We start from the raw sequence: 26,445 nt of genomic DNA, 5'->3' as shown, positions 1-26,445 counted from the left end.
GAAAACACTTTTTCATTGCATTAAGCCACGTGGTTCAGACAGTTTGCAGAAGAAATGCAGGGAAGTGACAGCGTACCTCCAGGCAGTTGATGAAGAGCATGTAGAGCTCAGTTTTATCTTCAGTTATGAGAGCTTTATTTTTTAACAGGGACAAGTAGTCCTGAATATAGTCTTTTACTTCATGGAAGCTGTGGAGACAGAAACATTCTTCGTGGTTATGTCACATCTGGAGACCCATCTTACCCCCCCAAAAGGCACCTGTCAATCGCCTATCTGTCCCCCTCTGTATGTGTCTGTGTGTCTAAACATACATATGTACATACAGTTTATAACATGATTTCCTTGAACACATCTTAACACAAGATTGGAAGAATATAAAATTCCATATTTTAGACCAGCTGTTCTCAAACTTTTTAGGTTTGGGACCCATTTAAAGTCTTAAAAATTATTGAGAACCCCAAAGAACTTTTCCTTATGTGAGTTATAGTTATCAATATTTATGATATTAGAAATTAAAACATTTCAAAATATTAGCTCATTTAAAATAGCAATAACAAATCCATTACATGTTAAATAACATTTAAAATAATAAACTGTTTTCCAAAATTTGAAAATTAACTAGGGAGAAGAGTGGCTTTGTTTTATATCCCTACAAATCTCTCTAATTCCTGGCTTCACAGAAGTCAGCTGACTTCTTATATATCTGCTTCTGTTTCTGATCAGTTGTGCTACATTGAATATATAAAGAAAATCTGGCCTCACACATTATATAGTTGGAAAAGGGAGAAATGTTTCAATAATTTTTGCAGATAATTGTGGATATTCTTCTTTGATGCTATACCAAAACTTGACAAACTATCGTTTCTATAGGTTAGTTGTAATGTGGAACTGGAAACCATATCAATGCACTTTCCATAGTCAATTATATTAAAATTCAGTGGTATCCCTTGCACTTTAAATGGGTTATGTTTTCACCCACACATGATTTTGCGACACTGGGCATTGGTCATTTGGAAAATATTGGTTCACTGAGCTATACAGATCTTGCAAGTGTTGACATACTTATTCTATATTAAAAAAACCCATCCACATTCATTAATATCACCACGTATTGCCTCAAAAAGTCCTTAAGTACTAGAAAGCTAACAAGCTCATGGTGGAGAATACGAGTTTTCCAAAATTTTAATTTTTGCTTAAAATCTTGAATTTTATCATTAGCAACAAACACCATCAGTTGGTCTGACGTGACAGGCTCACTTTGCCTGTTTTCAGGACAGTGGGTGCCAGATGCCAGGTCTGAATAACTGCGGTTGTCACTGGTTCCCGCAAGAGCAAATGGCATTCCAAGAAAAAGCAGCCAGTTCGTACAAGACTGCTGTGCATGATTCTCTCTGAGGTAACATTGCACCTTCGTGTGCAGCTAGAGTGTACTGCACGCACCTCCCATTTCCACAAAATATTTAAAAAGTCTATCCTCCAGGGCTGAGATTCAGTAAAATGAATAGGTGGAACTGGCATTTTTAGAAAACTCCATTTGCACGGTAGTAAGGAAAACAATGACTGCTGCCACGGCTTTCCTCGTGTGAAGATGCCAGTCTTACCTGCCACTGCTTTTGTAACATCATTGCGAATATCAACATGTTGAAAAAGGCAAATTTGTCTTAGTTTTATTTTGAAAATAGTTTTGACCTCAGGGACCTCCCCACACCCACAGATCCTCACCGACACTTTCAGAACTGTAACACTAGATCAACACAAGGACCACAGATGACAATATTCTTACATGTTGTCGACATCCTTCCTAACCAAGGACATATACTGATAGAGCCCATGTTCAGGGGAATATGAACTTAGAGCACACCTGGGACACTGACGGTGACAGACACTCTAAGTTACCATCCTGAAAAAAAACCACACAACTGGGTCGCTGTGAACTAGGACTCTGGACTCACAAATTGTGCTCGCTTCACAACACGGAGGTCCCTTCCCAGCATTCCGTTTTCTTCTTGCTCGGCATGTGCCTGTGGATGTACTAAATGCATGTGCCTATGTGTGACAATGTCGGAACACACAACCAAGACAGATAAGCCAGGTCAGCTCTCACCGAAAAGGTTCCCAAGATCATGAACTAGCTACTAGTCATAAGAAGAACATTTGGTAGCAAAGAGAAAGCCATGATAAAGAGAAAAAGAAGACAAGACTTTCTAGAAGCACATCTCGGGTAAGGCAGTTGCTCTTACCTGTACTTCAAAAGCAGCTTCAGCACCACTGAGCGGATGACCGGAGTCTTATCGACAACGTCGTTAAATGGAGAGAGGGACTTGGTGTGTTCACAGTGTCCTTAAACCGGAAGGAGAAAGGTTGCTCACCGCATCTGGCATGTCAGAGTGAGAAGAAGAACCGAATTTTTAGGTTCATGGGAAAAAAGCAACTTACCTTGGCGAGTGTCCCTTAAGAGTTCCTTCTGCACAAAGAGCAGTGACAGCAGGCTGTCTATCACCTCCTTCTGCGGCGGGGTGTTGTCTTTGAAGCACATGGTGGAAACCAGGTCCACAAAGAAACTGTTGCACATCTGCCGGAACTGCGCATGTTTCTCAACGGCTTTCCTTAGAAACAGTTGAAAAACACAGTCAAAAAACTTGTAGGATGTGTTCCAAAATCCCTCTATACAGAATGATTGGAGATTTTGGACAGCATTTCATTTTTCAAGATTCAAGTCGCTCCTTACATTGCTTAGAGCTGCTCTTCAAAACTGCAACAAACAGTATTTAGACTCATCTCTCTCTGGGAACACTTTCATCACTGGGCAGCTCGCAGTCCCCTCTAGAGTCTCAAAGCGTGTCAAAGCGCCCACCACCAGGCCTGCCTGGCGCTCCACGTTTAGGGCCACGGAAGGGAGGGCTGGGGAAGGAAAGCCAGCCACTTCCACAGCAGGGCCGAGGCCTGCTGAGCCCAGAGAGCGTCAGCTCCTTTTATATTCCTCTGCAAAGCTAAACAAGAGCCGGTTTTGTCCTCAGGCCAGTGAACATAAATGACATTTACACAATGAAGAGGACAGACCAGTTGCATCTAAATTCCTTGAGCCTCTATTGAGGGCTTTAATACTTTCTGATTTATTTCCTCTGAATTTGCTGTCTCCCAAATCTATACATGTGGAGAGAAGAATTTTGAGACAGCGGATGTTTATGAAGGTACGAAAGTGGTGGTCTCTCTTTTGATAGTACCTTGAAGTCCAGTTTTCTACCAAATGAAGGTTAATAAGATTTCAATTTTTTTTTTTTTTTTTTTTTTTGAGACAGAGTCTCACTCTGTTGCTCGGGCTAGAGTGAGTGCCGTGGCGTCAGCCTCGCTCACAGCAACCTCAAACTCCTGGGCTCAAGCGATCCTACTGCCTCAGCCTCCTGAGTAGCTGGGACTACAGGCATGCGCCACCATGCCCGGCTAATTTTTCTATATATATTTTTAGCTGTCCAGATAGTTTCTTTCTATTTTTAGTAGAGACGGGGTCTTACTCTTGCTCACGCTGGTCTCGAACTCCTGAGCTCAAACAATCCGGCCGCCTCTGCCTCCCAGAGTGCTAGGATTACAGGCATGAGCCACTGCGCCCGGCCGAGTTCATATTTTTGAATACTGCATTTGTAAAAAAAAAGGGGCTGGGAAACAAGAAAGGGCATTTTACCTGTGCTCTTGGGAAACGGTCAGAGAGAACGTGTCTGGCAAGGCAGTCCGACAGTGGTGGCACATCATCTGCCCGGGGACAAGCCAGGCTCTGATGCAGCGCAGGCAGTACACGTGGTCACAGGGCAGACAGACAGGCTCCTGCGCGTCGCCCAGGCAGATGGGGCAGGGCTGAATCTCACACCTAGGATCCAAGAAGAGGGGTTGGTTCTGAAGCAGAGCAGCTGGCCGGCAGAGGCTAAAACACCAAAGGTTCAGAAGTCGCTCCTTCACGGATCCCAAGCCAAGGGTCTCACCTGCTGAGGGTCTTGCTGGCTGTGTCCTTGCATTCGCGGAGGGTCGTCATCACAGCCACGAAAGGCCTGTGGGTCTTGATATCAGAGTTCTCCCGAAGACACTGTGGGAGGCAGCCATGAGCAGTCAGCAACAGTGGGGAGGGCGGGGCAGCCAGATAGGCCGTTTCCCGAGGCGACAGGGGGGACTATGCAGCCACTGGGCCAGCTGGCTGCCTGTGCAGAGTCGGGGGACAGCACAAGGCCTCTGGGTTCTCTGTTCACCGTTTTCTCAGCTCCAGACGCCCTTTTTGTGATTCTGCTGCTTTGCAGGAGAACTACATTCCCAACTTCTGATTTTCCCCTTTCTCTTTTTCTTTTAAGGTCTATCTCCCTCTTGCTATTAGGAGATATTCCACACTTTAAATAATAATAGTGTAATTACCATCTGTGTACCCCCCACCAAGCTTCAGGAAATCTCAGCATTTTTGGAATATTTGATTTAGATCACTTTTTAAAGAAAGAAAACATTACAAGTACAGTTGCAACTCCACCTCCCTCTCTGATCATATTTCTCTCCCTCCCCTGCAAGAGATAGCCACATCCCTGAATTTCAGCTCTCAGGACATCTGTATGCATGCATACACACTGTTATTGTTGTGAATCTTTTAAAACTTTGTATCAATGGCATTACACCGTACGTAGGCTTCTGTAGCTTGCACTCTGCACTAACACATGTAGGTCCCAGATCATTCTTGCTAGATGGTATCCACTGGATGAATATACCAGTTACCTGTTTTCTGGTTAATGGGCATTTAGATTTTTTGCAGTTTTTCACAATTCCCAACATTCCTGTATTCAACATTCTTACGTGTGTCTGCTTGAGTGCAAATGGGAAGTTTCTCTATTATAGTTAGAAATGGGGCCGGGCACGGTAGCTCACACCTGCGATCCCAGCACTCTGAGAGGCTGAGGCGAGAGGATTGCTTGAACTCAGGCGTTCAAGACCAGCCTGAGCAAGAGTGGGATCCCATCTGTACCAAAAATAGAAAAAATTAGACGGGCGCAGTGGTGCACACCTGTAGTCCCAGCTACTTGGGAGGCTAAGGCAGGAGGATGCTTGAGTCCAGGAGTTTGAGGCTGCAGTGAGCTAGGCTGATGCCACGGCTCTCTACCTGGGATGATGGAGCAAGACTCTGTCTCAAAAAGAAGAAAAAAGAAAGAAAAAATAGAAAGAAAAAGAAATGGAAGCCCTGGTTTCTAGGAAATATACATCTTCAGGGATACACGATCAGTGAGTTTAATGGCTACGTGCATGGAATTTTGCGGCTAGGGGTGATATTTGTGTAGATGTTTTGATATTATGTAAACCCTTGGGCATTACAAGCTTAAGGAGAGTTCCCTTATATTCTTAGTTTTCCAAGACTATTTTTTTCCCAAATCATAAAGTTCATCAAATGCTTTTTCTCTACCTTTTCATTTAGAGTTTACCTTTTAATTTATGTAACTGATGACATTTACAGATTTTCTGATTTTGAGCCATCCTTGAATGCCCAGGATTAATCTTACTTGGAAATGATGTGTGTGTTTTTAGTACCCTGATAAATGTGATTTGTTAATCAACAAGCCAATTCAAAAACAGACTTGAACAGACATTTCTCCAAAGAGATATTCAGATGCCCAATAAGCACATGAGAAGATGCTCAACATCACTAGTCACTGGAGAAACGCAGATTAAAACCACAATGAGACACCACTTCACACCAGTTAACATGGCCATTATCAAAAAAAGGGAAAATACCAGGTGTTGGCCAGGATATGGAAAAATCAGAACCTTGGTGCATTGCTGGTGGGAATGTAAAATGGCGCAGCCACTGTGGAAAACAACACGGTGATTCTTCAAAAATTTAAACATAGAATTATGTGATCCAGGAATTCCACTTCTTGGTATATATCCAAAAGAATTAAATGTAGGGACCCAAACAGATACTTGTACGCCCATGTTCACAGCAGCATTACTTACAGTAGCCAAAGGTGGACATAACCTAAATGTCCATCAACAATGAATGGATAAACAAAAGGGGGTCTATCCATACAATGGAGTATTATCCACCTTAAAAAGGAAATTCTGACACATGCTACAACACGGATAAACCTTGAAAACCTCACGCTAAGTGAAATAAGCCGGACACAAAAGGACAAATACCGTACGATTCGACTTACGTGGGTGCCCGAATAGTCCAGTTCACGGGGACAGAACGTAGAACGTGGTTCCCAGGGGCTGGGGGAGGGGGATGGGAAGTCCGTGTTTAAGGGAGAGAGAGTTTCAATATGGGAAGATGAAACAGTGCTGGAGAAGGACACTGTGGTGACGGCTGCACAACAATGTGAATGCAGTAATGTCACTGAATTGTACACTTAAAAATGGTTAAGATGGTAAATTTTATGTTATGTATATTTTACTGAAATAAATATGGCAGTGGCCCAGTTGGGTGGAAGATGGCAAAGATGGGGATATTACGGACTGAAAAGCTGACGGTGCCCTTACGATCTGCAGTAGAACTTCTGGAAAGACTGTCATCTGTGACACTTTGAGAGGCAGAGCACGCAGAGTGCGCATGTCCTGGGTTGTGCTCTTAAAGAGGATGGGTGTGTCCTGCACCTCCCCTTCCTTCTGTCCATGGGCTGTGACACCAGGAACAGCCTTCTAAGACCACAGGATTGAGGCTGCACTTTAAGGATGACAAAGGGACGAGACAGGAGTGCGAGTGCCTGACTCTGGGGAGCTGGTCCCTCAGTCCTGGACTCCCTGCGCCCACCCTGCTGTATGAGCGAGAAATAAGCCGATGCTGTGTTTAAGCCGTTGACATTTCGGCCATGTCAGAGGAGGAGCATCTAGCACCCAAGCCGACCTTCCTCCGGTGCGCCCTCCTGCACTTCCAAGGCTGGACGGCTAAAGCTGCTGTTCTCAGACGCCCTGACGGCAAGACCTCTGGACGTGGCCCTGTGCAGGCCACGGGGTGAGCGAGGCAGAGGCCGTGTTCTGCTGGGCAGCCATCGTTGCATGGTCACAGAGATGGTGGCTTTTTGTGCAGGGGCGCTGTCCTGTGCTGTCACTAGCTTTACAAAGGGTGTTAAGGGGCAGAGGCGTGGTGACTTCCTGTTCTCTCGGTCCCATGGACAGCACTCTGTTTTGAAGTCCCCAATCCCAATGGCATTCTCCCGCAACTTGTGTCCCCGACCGTAGCAATGGTAACAAGCAGCTCCCCAGAGGGCCAGGCTGGTGGTCTGCTCTGTGGTTACCCCAGAGGCCGGTAATTCCTCCCAGAGTTTTCACTAGCTTGTTCCCTGCCTGCGACCCTGTCTGCATGCGATTCCTACAAGTTTCTCTTTATGCGACAGAACCCTAAATGATATGCCCGACTTAGCAATCAGGAGAAGGTAAACAATGAAGCAATTAAACATGGAAAATGTACTGGCTTGCTGATGAAATCATGTTCCTTTTCACCTCTAGGTAAAATTCTCAGAGAGCTGGAAGAGAACACACTACCCTGCAAATACACGCCAGGTCACGTGTCAGGTATTCTTCGCTTTGCAAAGGGGGGATCAGCACTTACCACCGAGCTGAGCCCATGTACTCACCTTGTCCAGCAAGAAGACATACTCGGTCACCAGCTTGCTTAACTCGGGGACCTGGCTCTCCGTCCCCAGCAGCACGTGCTCCACAAAGAGTGCAGTGGAAAAAATCCGATTCCACTGGTTTCTGTCAAAAGAGGGTGTCACTCACTCAGGGACAAAACTAGGACTGGGGGAGAGAGGCAGGTGTGGAGGCAGAGGACAGGGAGGGAAGAGAGGGACCCGGCCAGCTGACCCAGGCCAGCAGCAGGGATTCCACACGGACCCCTGTGACACGGTCCCTGACCCGCCACCCGTGCCCGGTCTCAGACGCTCCGCTCAGACGAGACTCGGGTCCCACATGCGATGCCTCAACACGTGCCGCCATGGCGACCGCTCGGTCCCCCCTCGCCTCCCGAGCCCAGCGCATGAACAGCTGCTCTGACCCTGGTGGCCTGTCCCCTCTCTGCTCGCCCTGCCCGCCCCGGCTGTCCCTTCTGCACAGCAATTCTCGCATGGCAGCCTAATAATCCGTGCCCTGAACGCACAGCCTTCTCCGTGTGTCGCCGGCATCTACGAGATGCCCGCACTCAGTGAGGGCTCAGCAAGCGCCAGGTGAGTGACGAGCAAAGGGCCCTTCCCGCAGCAGGAGTGTCTGCCAGGGCGTCTCCCGGACGTGCCCAGGACGTGGCGGGCTCCCGGCGAGCAGGTGCAGCAGGGCACGGGCTCCCTGCGCCTCACCTGACTTCCCTGACAGCGTCGGCCAGCCGTCTGCTGCCCCGCATGTGCCCGTCCGCACAGACGAGCTCCAACGGCATGGACAGGTTCTTCACCAGCTGCACCCAGGCCTGGGGGCTGGGCTTCAGGGCGTCTCTCGCCAGCATTTCCACACAGGCCGTCGCTGCGAACGCGTCCATGGCCTGGGGAGATGGGACAGGTGCGTGCCCGAGCTGTGGCCCTCCTTCCCCACCGTTTCCCTCCTTTGAGGCTGCTCTAACCCTTAGGCCACAGGCCTGGCTGTAGCCCAGTGCGTTCCTGTATTCCGGGCTTGTAACCTAATCTCTTATGGTCTTGAGATAAAGGAACCATTAGTTAGACGTGTTCTTAACATCTCCGAGTTACACTGACACGGATGCCCCGTGAAGAGGTCCCCCATTTGGAGCACAGCCCCGCAAGCTTTCCGCGCCCAGGGTGGAGCTGGAAGCACCCCAACACCCGCGTGGGGCTGGCCGAGGCCTGGGCCGTCCCCGGGGGGAGCCGTACCATCTCGGGGCCGGCCAGCTCATGGCTCTGCAAGGCTTGCGCCAGGCTGCGTAGAACTTGGGGATGGATGGTCAAGATTCTGGAGAGGTTCTGCAGCCGGCTCCTGAAGTGCTGGTAGGCAACGTGCACCCAGGGTAAGGACACCCCCTCCTCTGGCCGCCCTGCGGCTGCCGTCAGCTCACCGATGCCGGACCACAGCGCCATCTGCAGGAGCTGGGGATTGAAAAGGTTTTTAGTATATGTTTTCAAGTTCCAAAAATGGCATGTTTCCCCTGTGGAAAATCAGAACAATGCAGACACTACGGGAGAACACTGGAGGTCACGCTTACTGTCACTGTCCCCAGTTTGCTGTCTGGTGGGGCTCCTCCTGGTCACTTTCATATCTGCCCCCCCCATCATCCCCAGTCAGGATCGCGGTGTTTTCCTGATTTTTCCCACTGCACGTCAGGTGACGAGCGTTGCTGTGTGTGAGTCTGTCCTCTGTCCCTGAACTTACGTGAAAGCATCGCTTTTAATGGTTGCTCAATGACCCACTGAGCGGCTACACTCCAATTTGCCCATCTCTTATTTTTGGACAATTAAATTGTTTCTAATTTTCCATTTTTAGAAAGAAATTTGAAAAGAACATTCCCACAAATAAAATATTTGTGCACGTGTCCAGTAATTTTCTGAGGACAGAGTCAGATGTTTAGACCGTGTGAGGTCGTGACACGTCCCGCCAGGCGGTTTCCAGAGCCCGCGCCGCCCGCGCCATGGCTGGCCCTTCTCTGCAGCGCTGACGGCCCTCCTTAAAACTCAGCGCTGCCAAACGAGTCGGCAAAAACGGTCTCTAAACTGTTTACAGTTTGTTGATTTACTAGTGAGGCTGAGCAATTTCGAGTGTTCTCTGGATGGATATTGATATGAATACGATTATTCTGTTAAAAGTTCTTCTATAACTTTTACCCATTTTTTAAAATTAGGGTATTTTCTTATTGATTTCTAAGAATACCTTAACCTATAGTCATATTGCTTGTAAGGATGTTCTCCTCACATTTGTAACGTTTTTTTTTATGTAGTGAAGTTTACAATTTTTAGGTAGTCAAAAGTACTACTCTTACCATCGAATTTCATTTATTATGCTTACCCTGTAGGGTTAGTTAAATATTTACCTTAATTTCCTCCCAGAGGAACTCAACATTTAAAAAGAAGGCATTACAGGGAAATTGGAGGTCTTCCCATGTCGACAGAAAGTTCCGTGTTTTAGGTGGCCCGGGCAGTGGGTGGAGGGTCACCACTGAGCGAGGCCAGAAGACGGAGGAGCGACCCCACCCCACCCCCCACAGACCCGCTGTTCCCGCAGCCGGGGACACGGGCCTGCGTTGCGTCCGGCCCACAGTACACAGGCTGCACACAGGCCCTGTGTCGGCCTCTACCTTTAGTTCCTCCGGCGAGGACGCTCTCGTGGTCAGGAGGAGGAAGTCCGTGCAGTAGCTCTGCAGAAGCTCCTGCTGCTGCTCTTCCCGGAGCTGGGCAAGGAACAAGCCCAGCGGAGTCTGCCGGAAGATTTCCACTAGCTTCTGTGACAGCCCTGCAGAGAGGAAACCAAAGAGTGGCTTGGAGTGTGACTCCAAACCCCGACTCCTCCCTCACGTCCAGGAGCCCGGCGGCCCCGCGCAGGGCAGTGTCGTGGTGGGCAGTAGCGGCGGGCAAGGCTCTGCCGAGTGGGAGCCCAGACAAGGGGCCCCGACTGCCTGATCTCACGGGGGATGAAAGGGACGGTCACTGTCTAGACATGTAAGGTGTTTCCCAGTGGAATAAAGAAGGAAGAATTTAATCCATGTTAAATTTTGGTCACAAACAGCCAAGCTAGCCCCAAAGGGTAAAAACTGTCTGGTGTCAGAGACCAGAGTTGTGTGTTGCATGTCTGAAAGTCCTAACATGCTCGGAAACCCAGGGTCCCAGCAAATCAGGAGTGAGTGGGCTGCTCTTGAGGGGCTGGGGACACAGAACCCTCAAACCAGAAAGATCCAGCTTCTAGTTGGTGGGGTGCCGGCCCCCCCGTTTCATGCTCTCATAGGAAAGCAGAGTCGGTCAGAGTACTGCCCCGAAAACAGGAAATGCTCTCTCATCGGGGGAGAGACCCCTTCAAGTTTGTCCAGGAAAAGCGGTGGAATGCTTAGCTAGAAAAACAAGCCCATCTCAGTGTTTTCACCAGTACCGTAAGGACATGCGGAAAAGATTACTTCACGTATGAAAGATGGCTCTTCCAAAACTGTCGTGTTATCCTTGGTGTTTCTGGCCAAACTCGTGGGCATTCGGCAGCAGAGCGCAGTGCCACCTGGGCTTGGGTGACCCGGGGGGAACACACAGCTCAGTCCGGGGGAAGAGGCTACCCGGGGCTAGCATTTTCTGTGAGAGGCTCAGCTGAAGGTATCTCCTGAGTTTTGTGCCCTAGCTTCCAGAAACCTCGGAATGGGAATGGCCAACTGGTGGCAGGGAACAGTCCTCTTCCTGCCAGAATGCGCCCCATTCTGCCACACCCCTGGCCACCATGGCACTGACACTCATGTCACGGCTCCCTCTGCCAGGGGACCGGAAGGCTCCTGATCCCTGCTGGGGACTCTCACTCCCTCCGCAGAGACTTCAGATGAAGGAATGACATACATTTGAGGCTACTCCATAAACAATATTAAAACTGAAACCTCCGAAATGAACCTCGTGGTAGACAGCCGTCTGTCTACTTGCTTATTGTCAGGCAAAGTCTTTGTGAGCAACAGGCTGATTCACCTGTGCCGGACCTGCCCCGCCCCCAGGTGGCCTCACCTTCCGCGTCTGTGATGTACTGAGCCTGCACCCAAAGCTCCTCCAGGTAGTCCTTGATTCTCCAGCTAAATGGGACGTTGTTGGAAGCATTCTCGGAAAGGTTCATGTAGTTCTGCACCACGATGGAGGACATCTCACTTTTAGGTCTGCAAGGAGGCGAATGAGGACAAGAATGTGGCTCGTGAGACGTCACTCAGAACACACGACAAGAACCACTGTCGCCAGTCCCCTTCTGTCCTCGAACACAGGGTGCTGAGAGGCTGCACAGACAGCTGCTGGTCCACTCTGCAGTTCAGGGTTTCTGCTATGAAGGAGCCAGGGGACCACCTCACGGAATCCCCTTGCTTTAGAGACAAAGCAAGCCAGGCTGGTAGGGGCAGAGTAAGGTGCCTAAAATCTCTGGCAGAACCAAGTCTTCTAGTACCTGAACCTCTTCTGCTCTGACACCGCTTACTACAGAGCACGACTTGTCAGAGCGATTCTTTCTTTCATGAACAGCAGCAGCACCTTGTCTTCTAAGTAAGAGCTTCCTCTGGCAACTCAGGATTCCAGGAATTTATCTATTCCTTAGTAACCTATGTCCTGGAATCGAAGCCCCCTGAATGCAAAGAGGAAGCTCTTGGGAGGCCAGCTGAGCTGAGCTCTGCACGACCAGGCCCAGGGTGGGCCGTGCAGCTCCTCCCATGGAACGAGGGACAGGGAAGGGGAACAAGGACCACAGCTCTTCTGAGCGCAGCGTCCCCGCCACACGCCCTGTCCCACCCGGCGATTTCAATGACAGTGGGCGCTCTGAAAGCCGGGAAACGAGGAGCGGGGCAATGAAACAAGGATTTCTCAGAACGTTGTGAACTTCCTTTTGCAATGCCATCGTCCTCCAGGCAGCAAAAAGAGCCAACATAAATGTTATCGTAAAGGCAGTATCTGTATTTTATCAAACACTTGGAGGAACATATTAAAAGTGCTGCTATATTACGATTTTTTTTCCCCTTCCCAAAAAAAGAAAGTCTTCCATTCACCTTGCGTTATTCATCACAAGAGGAATGTTCAGAAGCTTAACGTCACTGAAAATAAACATCCAGAGATCTCTCGCCCAGGGTGGAGAGCCTGGCCTGGCCAGGAGCTCCAGGTTTCCGTCTCTGTCGATGAATGATATCATACTGGCCAGGAGAGGCGTGACCGCACCTTGGACTCGCTTCCAGAGGGTTTGCCTGCAACACGGGAGGGAGAGGGGACCCCATCGCAGTTGAAAGTAACCACAGCGGGGTGCCTGCCATCCTTGGGCATTTCATTCCTTCTTGAGCATTAACAAAACATGTGGTTTACTAATTGCTGCACTATAGCTATGGCTGTAAATTGAAATTTTCATCCTTTTTAAGTACTAGAAAAGAAACCCACGAATGGAAATATCTACGATTAGAGACAGAACAGGAAAGGAGCTTAATTCTACATCTAATAAACTGTAATTAGGTCCCTGAAAAGGTGAAGTAGTACTTGCTTTTAATCTATGCAACTGTTTTCCAGAACAAGTCATATAGGTCCTATAAATAAAGCAGATAATGACCAACTCATTCAGAAAAAAATCAGTGTTTTAAGGAAAAAAATCAGTTGTGGATAGCAGATAATAAAGATGAAGAGACCAAAATAAGTTTGTTCCAGATCCAGTTAAACAAGAAAGGATATTTATCTAGAACTTAGTTTTTGTTGTTGATGTTTTCGTATAGCCAGATATACTGAGAAAACTAAGCCTGCCAATGAGCCAAGAGATCACCTTGACGCAGACGGTCACCAGACCGGGAGAGGACAGCAGACTGCAAAAGCGAGAGGTCAAAGCCGCCCACGGGCGCACGGAGCCTTATTCAGCTGTGCCTGGAGGGTGTGCAGAGCTGGGAGCTGGGAAAGAGGGACTCCGAGGATTTGGGCAGGTTATTCCCAAGGGGGCAAATGACTTAAGTCCAGGGACCATGGCGGTGGGGAACCGAGCTGGTCCCCAAGTCTTTAACCAGCAGCTCTTGGAGCACCGCCCGGCTCTGAAACAGGCAGTGTGAACGGGCGCAGTCCTGACCCCGACCCAGCAGCCGTGCAGACGTTGCTGGTGCCCGTGGAAGGGACAGAGCCTGTCCTCAGTGCTGCGGGCACCAGCAGAGCAGGGAAAAGCGGCCGCCGGGCAGTGCTGCACACCCGCACACGGAGGACGCCCTGCGACCCAAGGGCTGGACGTGCGGAGCTGGAGAAGCATCAGTGAAACCCACAAGCCACAGCCAAGGGAAACGAAAATATTTCTAGGTCCCTATCTGAACTTATAAAATTCCTGCAGAAGGTGCAGTGAGGAAGGAAATGAGGGGAACTAGAGGAAAAAACAGACAGAGAATCCCCCGCCGCGCCGAGTGCCCGCAAGCCCGCCCGTTCCCGTCAGTGCCGGCTCTCTCCCACCTGTCCCCAGAGCACAGGTGCGGCAGGTGGAAGGGGACTGAGGGCTGGACTGAACTTTCTTTCAGAGATGAGGAGACTGAGAGCAGGTAAGGCAGTCACCAGTCTACGGCCCTGCCAGCCAGGAGGGCTGGGATCCTCTGTCTTGGAGACCTTCCTCGGAAACATGTGGTCTTCAGAGGTCATCACGGGTTAGTCCCGAGCAAAGGGTCAAGGACTGTGGGCAGTAATGACACTCTTGGGTCCTATTTTTGTAATTATCATTACTGTGAGCAGCAGGACTTGGAAAATCACTTCTGTTCCCTCCGTGCATATCACCTAATTACCGAAAATAGCATCCCTTCCTATGGTTCACAACATGCCAGTAAACATTCACCTCCTGTAAGAACGGATGTCTATTTTTTTCAAATTTTGTTATTATGAAAAATCTTAAACACACACAAAAGTAGAGAAAAGAGTCCAACAAGCCCCCATCTAACCACCACCCAGATTCATTTTGTGCTCGAGGAAAAACGACAGGTCTGACTTGCTCAGAGGTTTAGAAAGCCTCAGCCCTGCGCCGGAGAGGAGGCTCGGGCACGGGGGCCACACCCCGCCATGGCACTGACACCGCGCCTGTGCACTCCCGTCTGGGTACCTGAACGTGCCCGCCTCCTGGAGGGCGTCCTGATTCGAAGCCTCCCTCACCACCCACTCCTTCAGACCACGCAGGTGGTTCTCTTCTTGCTTCTTCAAAAGCTCATAGAGGCGCATCTTGGACACCCGCAGGAAAGAGGCTGCCAAGGGCAGAGGAGACAGACACTGAGCCCATCCGCGGGCACCGCGCTGCGGAGTCCCCGGCTTCCGACCCACCCACCGGGAAGGGAGTCCCCTGGCCAGGCCACTTTAGGGCGAAATTTGAGAGATGCTCTTAGGTTCTCGCTGTGTCAGTGGGGGAAACGGCGTCGGCCCGACACTGGGGGGTGAGTCACACCCCCGGGGCAGAGCCCACACGGCCGGCGAGGACGGGAGGACTCACCACTGCACGGGTCGTCTTCGCTGAGGAGGCTGAGCAGAAGCTCCACCCTCCTCATGTTGCGCCTGCAGCTCTCGCTGCGGTCTCTGAGCACGCCCACGGCGCTCTGCACGCAGCTCCTCAGCAGCCGGGTGGTGTCCAGGATCCGCACCTGTCCGTGGAGACAGCCAGGTCTCCTGTGTCTGCCGCGTCCACGGCGGGTGAAAGCCAAACTGCCAAACTGCGGCCACGAGCCCCGCGGGGGTGTCCGTGCGGCACAAGCAGCACGGGGGGGTCTTCATGGACAAAGCTGACACTGCCGACCCACCACCTGCCGGCACAGGTGCCCTTGGCCGAGTCCCTGACGACCAACCAGGAGATGGTTGCTCGTGGTGGGCAGGAGGGAAATCAGCCCAACCCCTGTGCTGCCGCGTGGACTCCCCTAACTCCCAGTGGACAAGTACGAAGATGCACCTCCAAAGTGTCACCCAGCAGCACGTGGGGGGGGCAGAAAAACTAGAACTTACATCACTGCCTCCCATCTGGGAGGCTTCGTCTTCCATCCTCCCAGAACTTTCTGTTTCCATGTCCACCTCTGCCGTTTCCCCCCATCTGCTACTCTCTGTTTCCATCCCCTCCTCTCGGTCATCTTCTGCCCCGCGTCCCAGCTCCACTGCAATCGAAGCAAACGCGACCCGGTCACCACTCAGAAGGGGGCACGGGGAGTGCTGGCAGCACTGTCTGGGGGTCTGCATGCTTAGGCTCCAACGTCCCAGGCGTCCCCAGCCCCCAGCTCCGTTGTGGGTCCCCAGATGGGAGGGTATTTGTCATGAAGATCAGCCCTAAGGGCACCCACTCAGTGCAGCCCACCCACGGCAACCCCTGCCCTCCAGCCTGGAACCGAGGCAGACAGAGCTGACTCACAGAGATCCACGTCTGCACGTGGGAATATTACCAGCCACGTGGCCCTGTGCTCTGCAGGAGTCACCAGTCACGCCACGTCCGTGCAGAGCTCCTGCAGAGCTGATGGTGGCACAGCCTGCCAGCACCACCGCGCGGCCGCCCCCGCCCCTGCCACTCCCGCCCCTGCCGCCCGCACTCCTGCCGCCCCCGCCCCCGCCCCTGCTGCCCGCACTCCGCCCCTCGCCACTCACGCTCGGGCTGCTCTTCCGGCTTGAACAGCTCACTGACAGTGATGTTCTGCAGTTTAGTCACGTCTGAGACCATGACTGTGGATCTCCGGAGGTCGTCGATGTGCACAGACCGCCACAGCCCTGTGACAAACAAAGCCATGAGGAATCTTCTCGTCAGTCCTAAGCAGGGACACACTCCGCGTCCCGAGGGTCAGTTGCACGGATGGTGCACGAGTGACCGGGAGACGGAACCCTGGCGTGTGCCGACACGGAGGTCACCTGACCCGCTTCTTTTACGTATCTCTCGACTTTAGTACGGAATCAGTTTTCAGACCTGAAATACCAGACTTGGGAAGGATATCTGGATAAGGTCTGTGATTCTTTTATAAATGTGTTCTTAGATTTGCTGTATCGTAATTAGTGAGATGCCAGCAAGGCCTGCCTTCCATTATCTGCGAATTCATTAGACTACATTTGTTTCCCTACTTCTAGAATAACGGTTTTCCCACATGACGAATAGTTGTTCACTATTACTCAGGAAAAGAGAGGAAGATTCGAGGATACCATCCCCAGCCCTGAAAGAGGCATGAGCTCTCGGTGCACCCGTGCCGGTGCGAGTCGGGAATCTCTCCTCTGTTGTCCACTTAACAACAGGTGGGGCCAGAGGGACTAATCAAGGCTTTGCCTACAAGTACATAAAGGAAATGCTAAGTGATGCAGCATCAAGTCCCAAGATTGGGACTTTTTTTTACAGTAATTAGTGGTAAGAAATCTAATTGCATCTGAAAGGAAAATTGCTACGATTTACATTATTCTCATTTCAGACACGTACAACATAGGACCAAATGACAAATAACTCGAATGGTATTTAAATAGATACATTCACTAATATTATGGTCCTACCTCCATGGAATCCCACATAGGATGTTCCGCTTCCCATCCGGGACAGCTTTGCGATGAAATAGACGAAGACACAGCCCTCATTTCCTTGTATCTTGTTGATTTCATTTACAGCAGAATACCTAGTTCACAAACAAAGAAAAATCAAAACAGAACAAGCAAAGAAACAAAGCGACGTTGTGCAGCCGCTCAAGGGTGACCTCAGAGCTGTTGGGTCCAGTCTCACGGCCTCCCATTTGGATTGGCTTTAAATAAACTTCACAACACCCCAGGCCTGTGATTTCTTCTCTTAGGAGAGGATGAGAAGTCCTTTCTTAGCAGGCTCGTCTTCTTCCCTGCTGCTGTGTCCCTCTGCTGTGAAGTGGCAACCCTCTGTTGTCCAGAAACCCTGGCGTGCGCTCCGCAGGGGGCTGGCCCTGACTCACATGGGTGGGGCCGCTGACCTCTCGCCCTTCCAGGGGGAGCTCTGCACGCCCAGGTCCCCAAGGCCAGTCTCCCACGGGGAGGTAACCCAGCCACGAAGTGACATACGGCATCCGCGCTTTCAAAGGGCCCAGAAATCACTTTCACTTTAAGCAATAAGGGAATTAAGTAATAAGAGAACAGATTTAATTCAGATTTCCCTTATGAACACGATAAAAATGTCTACTAAACATGAACGAAAGCATTTACATACCGTTATTGCCCTTGAACTGGCAATAAATAAAAAATATGTAAGTCAAAATTAATAATTACTGAAGCATTTCTGCACACATATGCTTCAAGGACAACCATTTATATCCTATTATAACCTCTATTATTCACGCTTCCTGCATTTCACTGTTAGTGCTGTTTTCAGCCTTTTCTTTTCGTCTGTCCAGTCTCTCTCGTCCACACGGGGCAATGAGTAGGGGCAGCATTCTTCTCCCTTTTATTTCTATATTTATTATGCTACTATGCTGGAAGACATTCTTTAGGAGCTCATCAGTAAACTCTGGGTTTCCTGTGTGGTGTTCTGAGGAAAATACTAAAGACATACTTGGCCGAGGCAATGAGCTGAGCGCTATGAACTCCGTCTTCAAAATCTGTCTGAATAATGAGGATTTTACATCTGGCTGCACAAGTTAAGCAGTTTCTGAAAGAAAAGGAAATTATTCAAGTGAGTTCTCTGTCCTAAAAAGCGGGTAACAGAATTCCCTAAAGTGATGGAAAACATAAAGGTTATGTAGAAAGAACCACTCAGGTGGGATTTTTCTCCTGTAAGATCAATGGACAATCTCGTGGAGAAATTTTTAAAAACCCAATAAATGCTTCCCAACACGATACGAGGACAGTGGTTTCAGAGAACAGTGTCACGGCAGGTGCTGGGCCACAGGACGTGACAGTGAGAAGGACACCTGGGGATTCAACAGTGACCCTTTCCCAGCCACACGTCCCCAGTGCTCGTTATCCAAAGCTGGCGCCGGAGCCACCCGGGAGAAACACGCCTCGGAGGGGCGGCCAGGGCTCCTCACCGGACTTCTCTGAGGAAAGAGTGCTCCGTGTCGAACTGCTGCAGCCACAGCACCGTGGGCTTCTCAGCCCGGCCTGCCAGCTCCGAGGCCAAGGCTTCACAGTCGTGACTGGTTAGCAGTCTGGAGAAAGTGGTGATCTACAAAGGTAGGAAACGCAAATCATTTGCCAGAAATAAAGTAGGTTTAGATCCCAGAAATTGAGGATGTTCAGCCGACATCTTCTATGGGCTCTGCACTGGTACAGATAGAAGAGAATCCAAACCCACAGATTTTTCAGAAACAGGGCGGTGCTGAGGCCAGCAGAACCTACAGGATCAAAAGGTACCGGAGAGAACACTTCACCCTGCCCCAGAGATGCCTTAGTCTCCTTCCTAGATGCCTGTGTCCCTTCCTGTTTTGGTCCCTACTTGAGATTCTCGTGACCCTTTAGGGCTCAGCACAAACACCATTTCTTCTGACAATCTAGACTCCTGCCTCCAGAAGCAGCTGGCAGTCGGTGATGCTTCCTTCCCCCCGCTGCTGGCGGTTCTCCTCCACCGTGGATCACGCCCCACGGTGCAAACCTAAACGCTCCTTAAGACATGCTGATGTCTTCCTGCGTGAATCCCATCTCCAGGCCTGGCCTTAGCACTGAGCTTCAAAGTCCTACACCCAACTGCAGGACAGACAGCAAAACACGTCCCAAATGCACTTTGCCATTGGCCCCGCAAAATCTGTCGCTCGTTCCTGGATTATCTATCACAATGAAGCCAACCTCCAGCCCTCCAGGGAGGAATCCAGGGAGTTGTCCCTCCAGGATTCCACCCCCCAGGGCCCCTCTGTAGGTGTCACTAGGTCGCCAATTTGCATCCTGTTTCTCAGTTCCGTCCACACCTCTCCTCTGCCCTGTGCCAGCAGCCTCTGCACTGGTCTGTCTTTTCTACAACGGTCTTTCTTTCATCAGACTCTCTCTCCATCGCCCCGGCAGGGGGACGCGTCTAAACACACACACCTCCGTCACTCCCCTCTGCACAGCAAACACAGAGCTCTGCAGCGTGACCCACATGGCCCTCCACGAGTTCTCTGCTGGCACCTCCTCCCCCGTCTGAGTACTCACAGCCTTGAACTCTGAGCTCCGTCGACGGCGCCCTGTGGTCTACACAGAAGGTGCTGTATTGCCTTTCGCCCATGAAGGCCGTCTGCCCATAATCCCTTCCCGGCCAGCTGGAGGGGCCTCTCGTAGAGAAGGCCTCGTCTGCCCTTGTATCCTGACCCGCACTGCCCCGCTCTGCTCTGAACACGGCATTCACCTACCACGCGATACCCACGGCATCCGTGTACGCGCCAGTCTTCCCGCATTACACGTGGACAAGACCAAGGACCGGCATGGCCCATTTATTTTTACATCCCCAGTGCCCTGCGCGCGGTACTCAGCCGCGGTGCTTCAGCTGTTGACGGGCGTGTTGTACACAGTGCTGCTGCCAGCACGGGGCACCGCACAGAAGCAGCCACTCAAAACCTGGCTAAGTGGAACTCACACGAACACTCGGTCCTCCCGGCACGTGCACGGAGAAGAACCAAAAGTCTCAACATACCCACTGTGATCCCCACGCACAGACTTGAAAAGAATCCTGAATCTTGGCACTAGGGATTCAGGACTTTTAGGCGAAAGAGGACAGAGTGAAATTGCAGAAAGACAGTCACCTCGGTGAAGATGGCATGGCGTGCCAGGTGTGTCGCGCGAAGGTGAGCCTGCAGGAAATCCGCGAAGGAGCTGTGCTGCTGAGCGTGGTAGTATTCCTGGGACAGAGACTGGGCCGCGAACAAGCCCAGCAAGGAGTTGCTCAGCCGGACCACGGCGTCGGGGGTGGCGCAATCCAGCAGGATCCGTCTGGCCTCCGTGGACACCTTCTGGTACAGCTCCTCGGTCGGGTCCCCGGGACCTTGCCTCTCTGTGACCTGCAGCACCACAGAGGCGCAGGTGTCAGAGTGGTAGCCGATGAAGACGTCAGAAGGGCTGTACTTGTGTCTGGCTAGGAACGGATCTGCCTTCACGTGGATGAATTTCGCCACCCACGCCTCGAGCTCAGCCACGATGTTCTTCTGCCACTTCTCCAGCACGGTGTTGAGGTCCAGATAGTGCTTCTCCAGCCGGTTGATGAGGGGGATGGGGAAGTGTCTGTACACAACGTCCTTCTCTTCAATGACTATCAGGCGGAAGTCTGGGTGAACCCGACATTTGACACGATGGGTCCCCAAACCAAGGTCCACGTACTTCTGACCCCCGAGGTAGACGTAGTACTGGTTGAGCGCGTCGTACAGGCTCTCGTAGAGGTTCTGCAGGTTCAGCAGCACCACCATCTTGCCCGTTTCCATGCAGATCTTCACTCGGTTGATATTTCTGCAGATCTGGGTGTACTCCTGGTCCTTGGGAAAACTGGAACCAAAAATAATCTCCGGCTGCTGGCCCTCACTGAAGAACGTCTGCTGCAGGATCTGCAGGGCCACGTAGTTTTTGGTGAGCACGAGTAAGTAGCGGGAGTCCACCTCGTCCGGCTCTCTGCCTGGCACCTTCTGAAGAGCCCCGTAGATGTTCTGCTTGATCAACTGCACAGTGCTGACTTCTTCTGAGCACTTTGCCTCAGGCAAGCTGGCTGTAAAAATGTCCAAAGCATGGATGTCATCTTTGCCGCTGAAGTTCCGGAGGACAGCCTGCGCTATATCCTGTGGGGAAGGCTTGCTATTAGAGGCTTTGGCCCTGGCAAAGACCATTTTGATGAGGCTGTAGTAGTCACGAAGCCCAAAGAACTCCTTGTCTTGGCTCTTACACACCGTCTCGTAGGCTCTGGCAAAGGGTGCAAAGAAGCCCTGGATTCTGTCTTGAACGAGGCTGTCGGAAGCGCAGATGCCCCTGGCGCTCTCCATGAGCTCCTGCTTGCTGGGGCTGCTGCGAGACACAAAGATGCCCCGGTTCATCTTGGCGGGGTCGAGGGCCCAGTTGGAGATGCCCACGAAGCCGACCTTCTTGTGAGGGGCAGGATCGTCCTCAATGCAGCCGTCTTCCAGCAGTGGGTGCAGAGCCTTCAGGGGCATTTTGGGTGAGTCTTCCGCCAGTCCCACCTCGTCCAGCACCACCACGGAGACGTACTGCTGCAGGTCCTTCCCGTGCTGAAAGCGGGCACACTGCTTGAAGGTGCCTATGATGCCCTGCGGGGTGGAATGTGGGCTGCACTGGAACGACACCAGGTGGACCTGCTTCAGGCTCCGGAAGAGATCTGAGTGAGCGGCCTGGCCTTGCATGGCGTCAGCCACAATGGTCTTGGCAAGAGATTTGGAGCTGCCAGGCTTCCCCACCAGGAAGAGAGGAATCTTAAGCTCAATGCAGATAACCATCATGAAAAAGTTCTCCTTCAAAGCCAAGTTCTTGGCGATGGTTTTCCTCAGAGGGACACCATTCAGAAAAAGGTCCTGTGTTCGAGTTATTTCCTCCAGAATAATCTTGCTGTCATTATACGGTTCTGGAAGGAACCTGCAAATGGCTTTGCGATACGAGTCTTTCCTTTCTAAAGAGGCGTGATAGCACACGCCGATGGCCAGGACCAGGGACCAGAGGATGGGGTCTCTCTTGACATGACTTTTGCTGGTGTTGGACTCGCAGACCAACGAATTCAGTTTTAATAAAAGCATCTTGCTGTGGTCATAAAACCATTTGAAAACTTTCACACAGCGCTCCACATCCCTCAGGCTGACAAAGCTGCACTCATCCTTCCTCTTCCTCATGAAGCCCTGAGAGGCAGAAAGCACTTCTGTGATCACACCAACCTCGTCTGGTTCTAGGCGGACGGAGTCCACCAGTCTCTGGACGATCTGCTGGATGTAGAGCTTCTCAGCAGTGTTATTCAGCTGTCCAAAGTCCCACACCAGAGGAATCAGGCTCGGCGGCAGAGCGTGGACGCGGTACACCAGCTGTCTCAGGGGGATGGAGCCCAGCCTGTCTGCCGTCTCCTCTGCCCTGACCCGGTAGCCCAAACCGGCAGACTCCAAACGGCAGATGGCCTCCTCGGAGTGCTTCCGGTAAGGGTTGCAGGCGGCTATGACATGCAAGCCGGAGTGCTTAGCCAGGGGCTGGCCATCCACCGTGTGGTCACACAGGACTTCTTTGATAGCGCTTATGGCTTCCGTTGTGTTGGCTTCGTCCAAGAACAAGATGGTGTCCAGCTTATGTTCGGCCTTATTGCGGAAGGCGACGTTCTCAGCCTCCCTGACTTTGGAGTAGATCATGTCCGCAGTTGTTCCTCCATGGACCTTGACCAGCTTTATCGTTTGAGCATTGGCACCGGCACGCCGCAGGTCACTCAGGAATTTAATGAGCCTGGTTTTCCCGCAGCCAGTTTCTCCCATGATGATCACTGGGATCCCACATCGGAACCGCATTTCGATGGCAAGGATCTTGAGCATGTTGTCTGTTGTAAGCTCGTATGTTTCATCCGGGTCAACGGGCCACTGGATCCCTAAGGCCAGGCAGAGCTTTTCGAGTTTCTCGTTCCTGGGCAGCTTATCAAAGTCGACATTGAAGGGCACCCTCTGAAGCAGCAGCCCCCTGTACAGCTCCACGGTCATGACGTCTCTCTTGATCACGTTCCCATTCAAGTGGTTGATGGCGTCCACACCGCCATTCTGGTTGGGCTGCAAATGGAAGCCTATGAATGTCATAGAGGTGTGGTCATCGTTGAAGAAAACGTACGGGTGGGGCTCTGACTCCCACCTCCTCCGGAGAGAGAAAGGGGCCAAATCTTCTTCCTTAACGCCATCCATGGGGACCGTGTACTTCCCTGGGCTTTGGTCAGAAGTGTCAAGTGTTGGTGTGGAAAAATCTCTTGCCATAAAGATCATGAAAGTCACCACAAAGTTCTTGAAGCCCCTCAGTGTGTCTCCAATAACATCTGGATTGCAGAAGAGAGAAGCCTCACAGTCTCGGAGCTGGTAATTCAAGAACCCCGCGAAGTTCCGAAGCTCTGACCAGGATGGGTTTATCACCCCACAGTAAATCAGGAAATGCTGGAGGCATTCCTCCGGGGTGCCTTCAACGGAGCCTTCTTTGTACCGAAACAGGTCTAGGTTTTGGTTTTGATGGAATCGTTTTAAATATTGGTAAGGTCTTTGGAAAGTTTCCCTGCAGAACTCTATGTAATCCATCCCAGGCTCCCCGTGGCTCCTCTCAGGGCTCAGCTCCATGTCCATCACTTCTTTGGGAGGTCTGCAGGTGACTTTCGGGAAGACGTCAAGAAAGCTGAACTGGGGGGCACGTGCACCCTGGAAAGGAGAGACATGGATAACACGGTTACAACTGAGTTTCCTGACAAACGCTTTTCGTGTTTCGACCCTCCACGGGATCTGTCCTGGATGAAACGTTATGAAAAAAAAAGTCATTTAAAAATATGTAGCTTTCCGTAGACTCTTTTTACTTTTTACACAGGGTACTTTTTGCACATTAAGGTGTCGTGGAGGCTGAGTGGCGGAGCTGCACTCTTAGGAAGACAGGCCATTTTCTAGCCCGACTTCCTGAAACTAGACTTTCCCGTTAAGCACAGACGTATATACACGTGTGTGAGCATAAAACTCCCTTTTGCTAAGAAGTTTCCCACAAAAGTCTCCTTTCCATCTTAGCTGGCAAGAAAGATGACCTCTCTCTCAGCAAATGAATTTACCATATTCAGCGCACAGCTGGGATTTAAACTGTGACATACAGCATTACACCTAAACTGAACAAATTTAAGATACTGCTGATTAATAAAAGTGTATTTTTTGTTTTCTGAAGCAGGGGCTTGCTCTGTCACTGGGCTGGAGTACAGTGGCGTCACAGCTCCCTGCAATCTCAAACTCCTGGGCTCAAGTGATCCTCCTGGCTCAGCCTCCCAGCGTAGCTGGGACTACAGGCGCCACCACGTCTGGCTTATTTTTATATTTTTTGTAGAGATAGGGTCTTGCTCTTGCTTAAGCTGGCCTCGAACTCCTGGCCTCAAGTGATCCTCCCGCCTCAGCCTCCCAAAGTGCTAGGATTATATGCATGAGCCACCACACCTGGCCAGAAGAGTATTTTTATTCCAGACATTATTTAAAAACAAGTTTAAAGATTAGGTTTTCTTTACTAACACTGCACTCAGCTGCTTCAGTAAGGCAAAAGCGTGGAGTCACTGAAACGCATCAGTCCCCTGCAGGGGCCCTGAAGGAAGTGGAGACCCTCCCCCACCAGGTGACGATGCCCCACGATACAGACCAGCGCCGAAGCCCTCCTGGGCAGCACTGAATTCCCCTCCAGGATTTCGATGACATATAAATGGCACGGGTTCCGGAGCCACATTTTCCCATTGATATCCATTAGGTACTGTAAAACGAGGAGTTTGAAAAGAAACACCCAGATTCCAGTCTGCACCTAAGGGCAGAATCACATGGGTTTGTAAATACACAGAGCGATGACGAGTCCTTCCAACCCTAAGCATCCTCTTGTTTTGTTCTTTGACAGAGCGATACTGATCATTAACACGGGCAAGCGCCAACCATGCGCTGAAAACGACGTTTCAGTGAACGGGTCACCTATGCCACGGTGTTCCCTTGAGATTATGATACTGTATTTTTACCATACTTTTCTAGGTTTAGATACACACATGCCACCGTGTCACAATTTCCCACAGCATTCGGCACAGGCACGCGCCGTACCGGTTTGCAGCCCCAGAGCCACAGGCCAGGCTGCGGAGCCGCGCCGTGCAGTTGCCAGACCACGCAGGTCTGTGTGACACACCCAGTGCTGGTCACGCGGCTGTGGAACTGCCCAGCGGTGCATTTCTCGGGACATACCCTTATTGTTGAGAAATACAGGACTGTCCACGTAGAAACAAGAAATTCTTTACACAGGGAGGAGGCGAAGTCACAAAGTGGGATTCTGTCTCTGTTGATGGGCCATCCAGCTGGAATTCGGGGGCACTTACCGAAGAGGTCACGTCCACGTGGAATATCACGGGTTTCTTCTGATACTTTGCATCCAGGAACGGCAGGAGGGAGCCCAGGACTTGGCTCTCGTCCACCTGGGGCTCGATCAGCCGAATAGTTTTCAGAGGCACTTTCTTGCCGTTTAACATCAGCTTCAATTTGTGACCCAATCTCTTCACGTAGAGAGACTTTCCTGTAACAGAGATGGGAATCAGGCCCCAGGGCTGCGGACAGAGTGAGGGATCCACAAAGATGTACTGGAAGTTACTTCCTTCCGCATAAAATTTAAAACCGAGGCAACATAACATCGAAGAATACACTTTTGAGTCCTCACACGCCCCAGCTGTCACCCGCTCACTGTCCTGGCCATATCCCTGCTGCGGATGACAGCGGTGTAAACACAGTCACGCGTCACTGGATGACGAGGACGTGTTCTGAGAAACGGTCATTAGGCGGCTGAGCAGTGGTGTGAGCATCGCAGACGCTCACGCAAACCTAGGAGGCCTCGCCTGCTACACACCTAGGCCACACGGCACAGCCGCTGCTCCGGCCACGGCTGTACGGCCCGGACTGTCCTGAACACCGCAGGCAGCTGCGAGTGGCGAGCGTTTGTGGATCTGAACGTAGACCCACACAGTGAAATACGGTATTCTAATCTTAGGGGGCCACCGCCATATACGCGGTCCACTGTCGATGGGAACATTATTAAGCAGTGCCCGACTGTGAGTGACAGTGACAGCAAAGACACGCTGGGGTAGGGGGAGGAAGAGCACCTTTGTCCCAACAGAATGTAGTACTGTTAGTGGGGCAAGAGAATGGAAACCGCTGTTTCCCTCCAGGGGAACGTGATGGTCACTGACCGGCGGGTCCAGAGGCATCGGCCTCTCTCAGGCAGAGCG

The 26,445-nt window shown here is 51.1% G+C and overlaps 1 protein-coding gene across 3 annotated transcripts in view; it reads right to left on the bottom strand.

The window, feature by feature from the left end:
* RNF213 (ring finger protein 213) overlaps nucleotides 1-26,445 on the bottom strand; it is a 90,845-nt gene that overhangs the window by 19,936 nt on the left and 44,464 nt on the right. The window contains exons 26-46 of one of the 3 annotated variants that reach the window (XM_045569629.1): nucleotides 25,546-25,739; nucleotides 24,837-24,992; nucleotides 20,264-23,872; nucleotides 18,581-18,717; nucleotides 18,106-18,201; nucleotides 17,091-17,209; nucleotides 16,209-16,328; nucleotides 15,582-15,727; nucleotides 15,079-15,226; nucleotides 14,698-14,836; nucleotides 12,650-12,841; nucleotides 11,634-11,779; nucleotides 10,244-10,398; nucleotides 8,829-9,041; nucleotides 8,307-8,485; nucleotides 7,593-7,713; nucleotides 3,975-4,075; nucleotides 3,680-3,862; nucleotides 2,437-2,606; nucleotides 2,241-2,340; nucleotides 77-188 (exon numbers count right to left, since the gene is read on the bottom strand). In XM_045569629.1, the coding sequence (XP_045425585.1) occupies nucleotides 77-188; nucleotides 2,241-2,340; nucleotides 2,437-2,606; nucleotides 3,680-3,862; nucleotides 3,975-4,075; nucleotides 7,593-7,713; nucleotides 8,307-8,485; nucleotides 8,829-9,041; nucleotides 10,244-10,398; nucleotides 11,634-11,779; nucleotides 12,650-12,841; nucleotides 14,698-14,836; nucleotides 15,079-15,226; nucleotides 15,582-15,727; nucleotides 16,209-16,328; nucleotides 17,091-17,209; nucleotides 18,106-18,201; nucleotides 18,581-18,717; nucleotides 20,264-23,872; nucleotides 24,837-24,992; nucleotides 25,546-25,739 (6,536 nt within the window). Of the gene's footprint in view, nucleotides 1-76; nucleotides 189-2,240; nucleotides 2,341-2,436; nucleotides 2,607-3,679; nucleotides 3,863-3,974; nucleotides 4,076-7,592; nucleotides 7,714-8,306; nucleotides 8,486-8,828; nucleotides 9,042-10,243; nucleotides 10,399-11,633; nucleotides 11,780-12,649; nucleotides 12,842-14,697; nucleotides 14,837-15,078; nucleotides 15,227-15,581; nucleotides 15,728-16,208; nucleotides 16,329-17,090; nucleotides 17,210-18,105; nucleotides 18,202-18,580; nucleotides 18,718-20,263; nucleotides 23,873-24,836; nucleotides 24,993-25,545; nucleotides 25,740-26,445 lie in introns of those variants that run through there. The other 2 variants (XM_045569630.1, XM_045569631.1) reach the window with 2 other exon arrangements.

The sequence above is a fragment of the Lemur catta genome, chromosome 15 (genome assembly GCF_020740605.2).
Source record: "Lemur catta isolate mLemCat1 chromosome 15, mLemCat1.pri, whole genome shotgun sequence".
NCBI lineage: Eukaryota > Metazoa > Chordata > Mammalia > Primates > Lemuridae > Lemur > Lemur catta.
The sequence above is the reverse complement of the archived record's forward strand: the minus strand, read 5'-3'. Positions and strand labels throughout refer to the sequence as shown.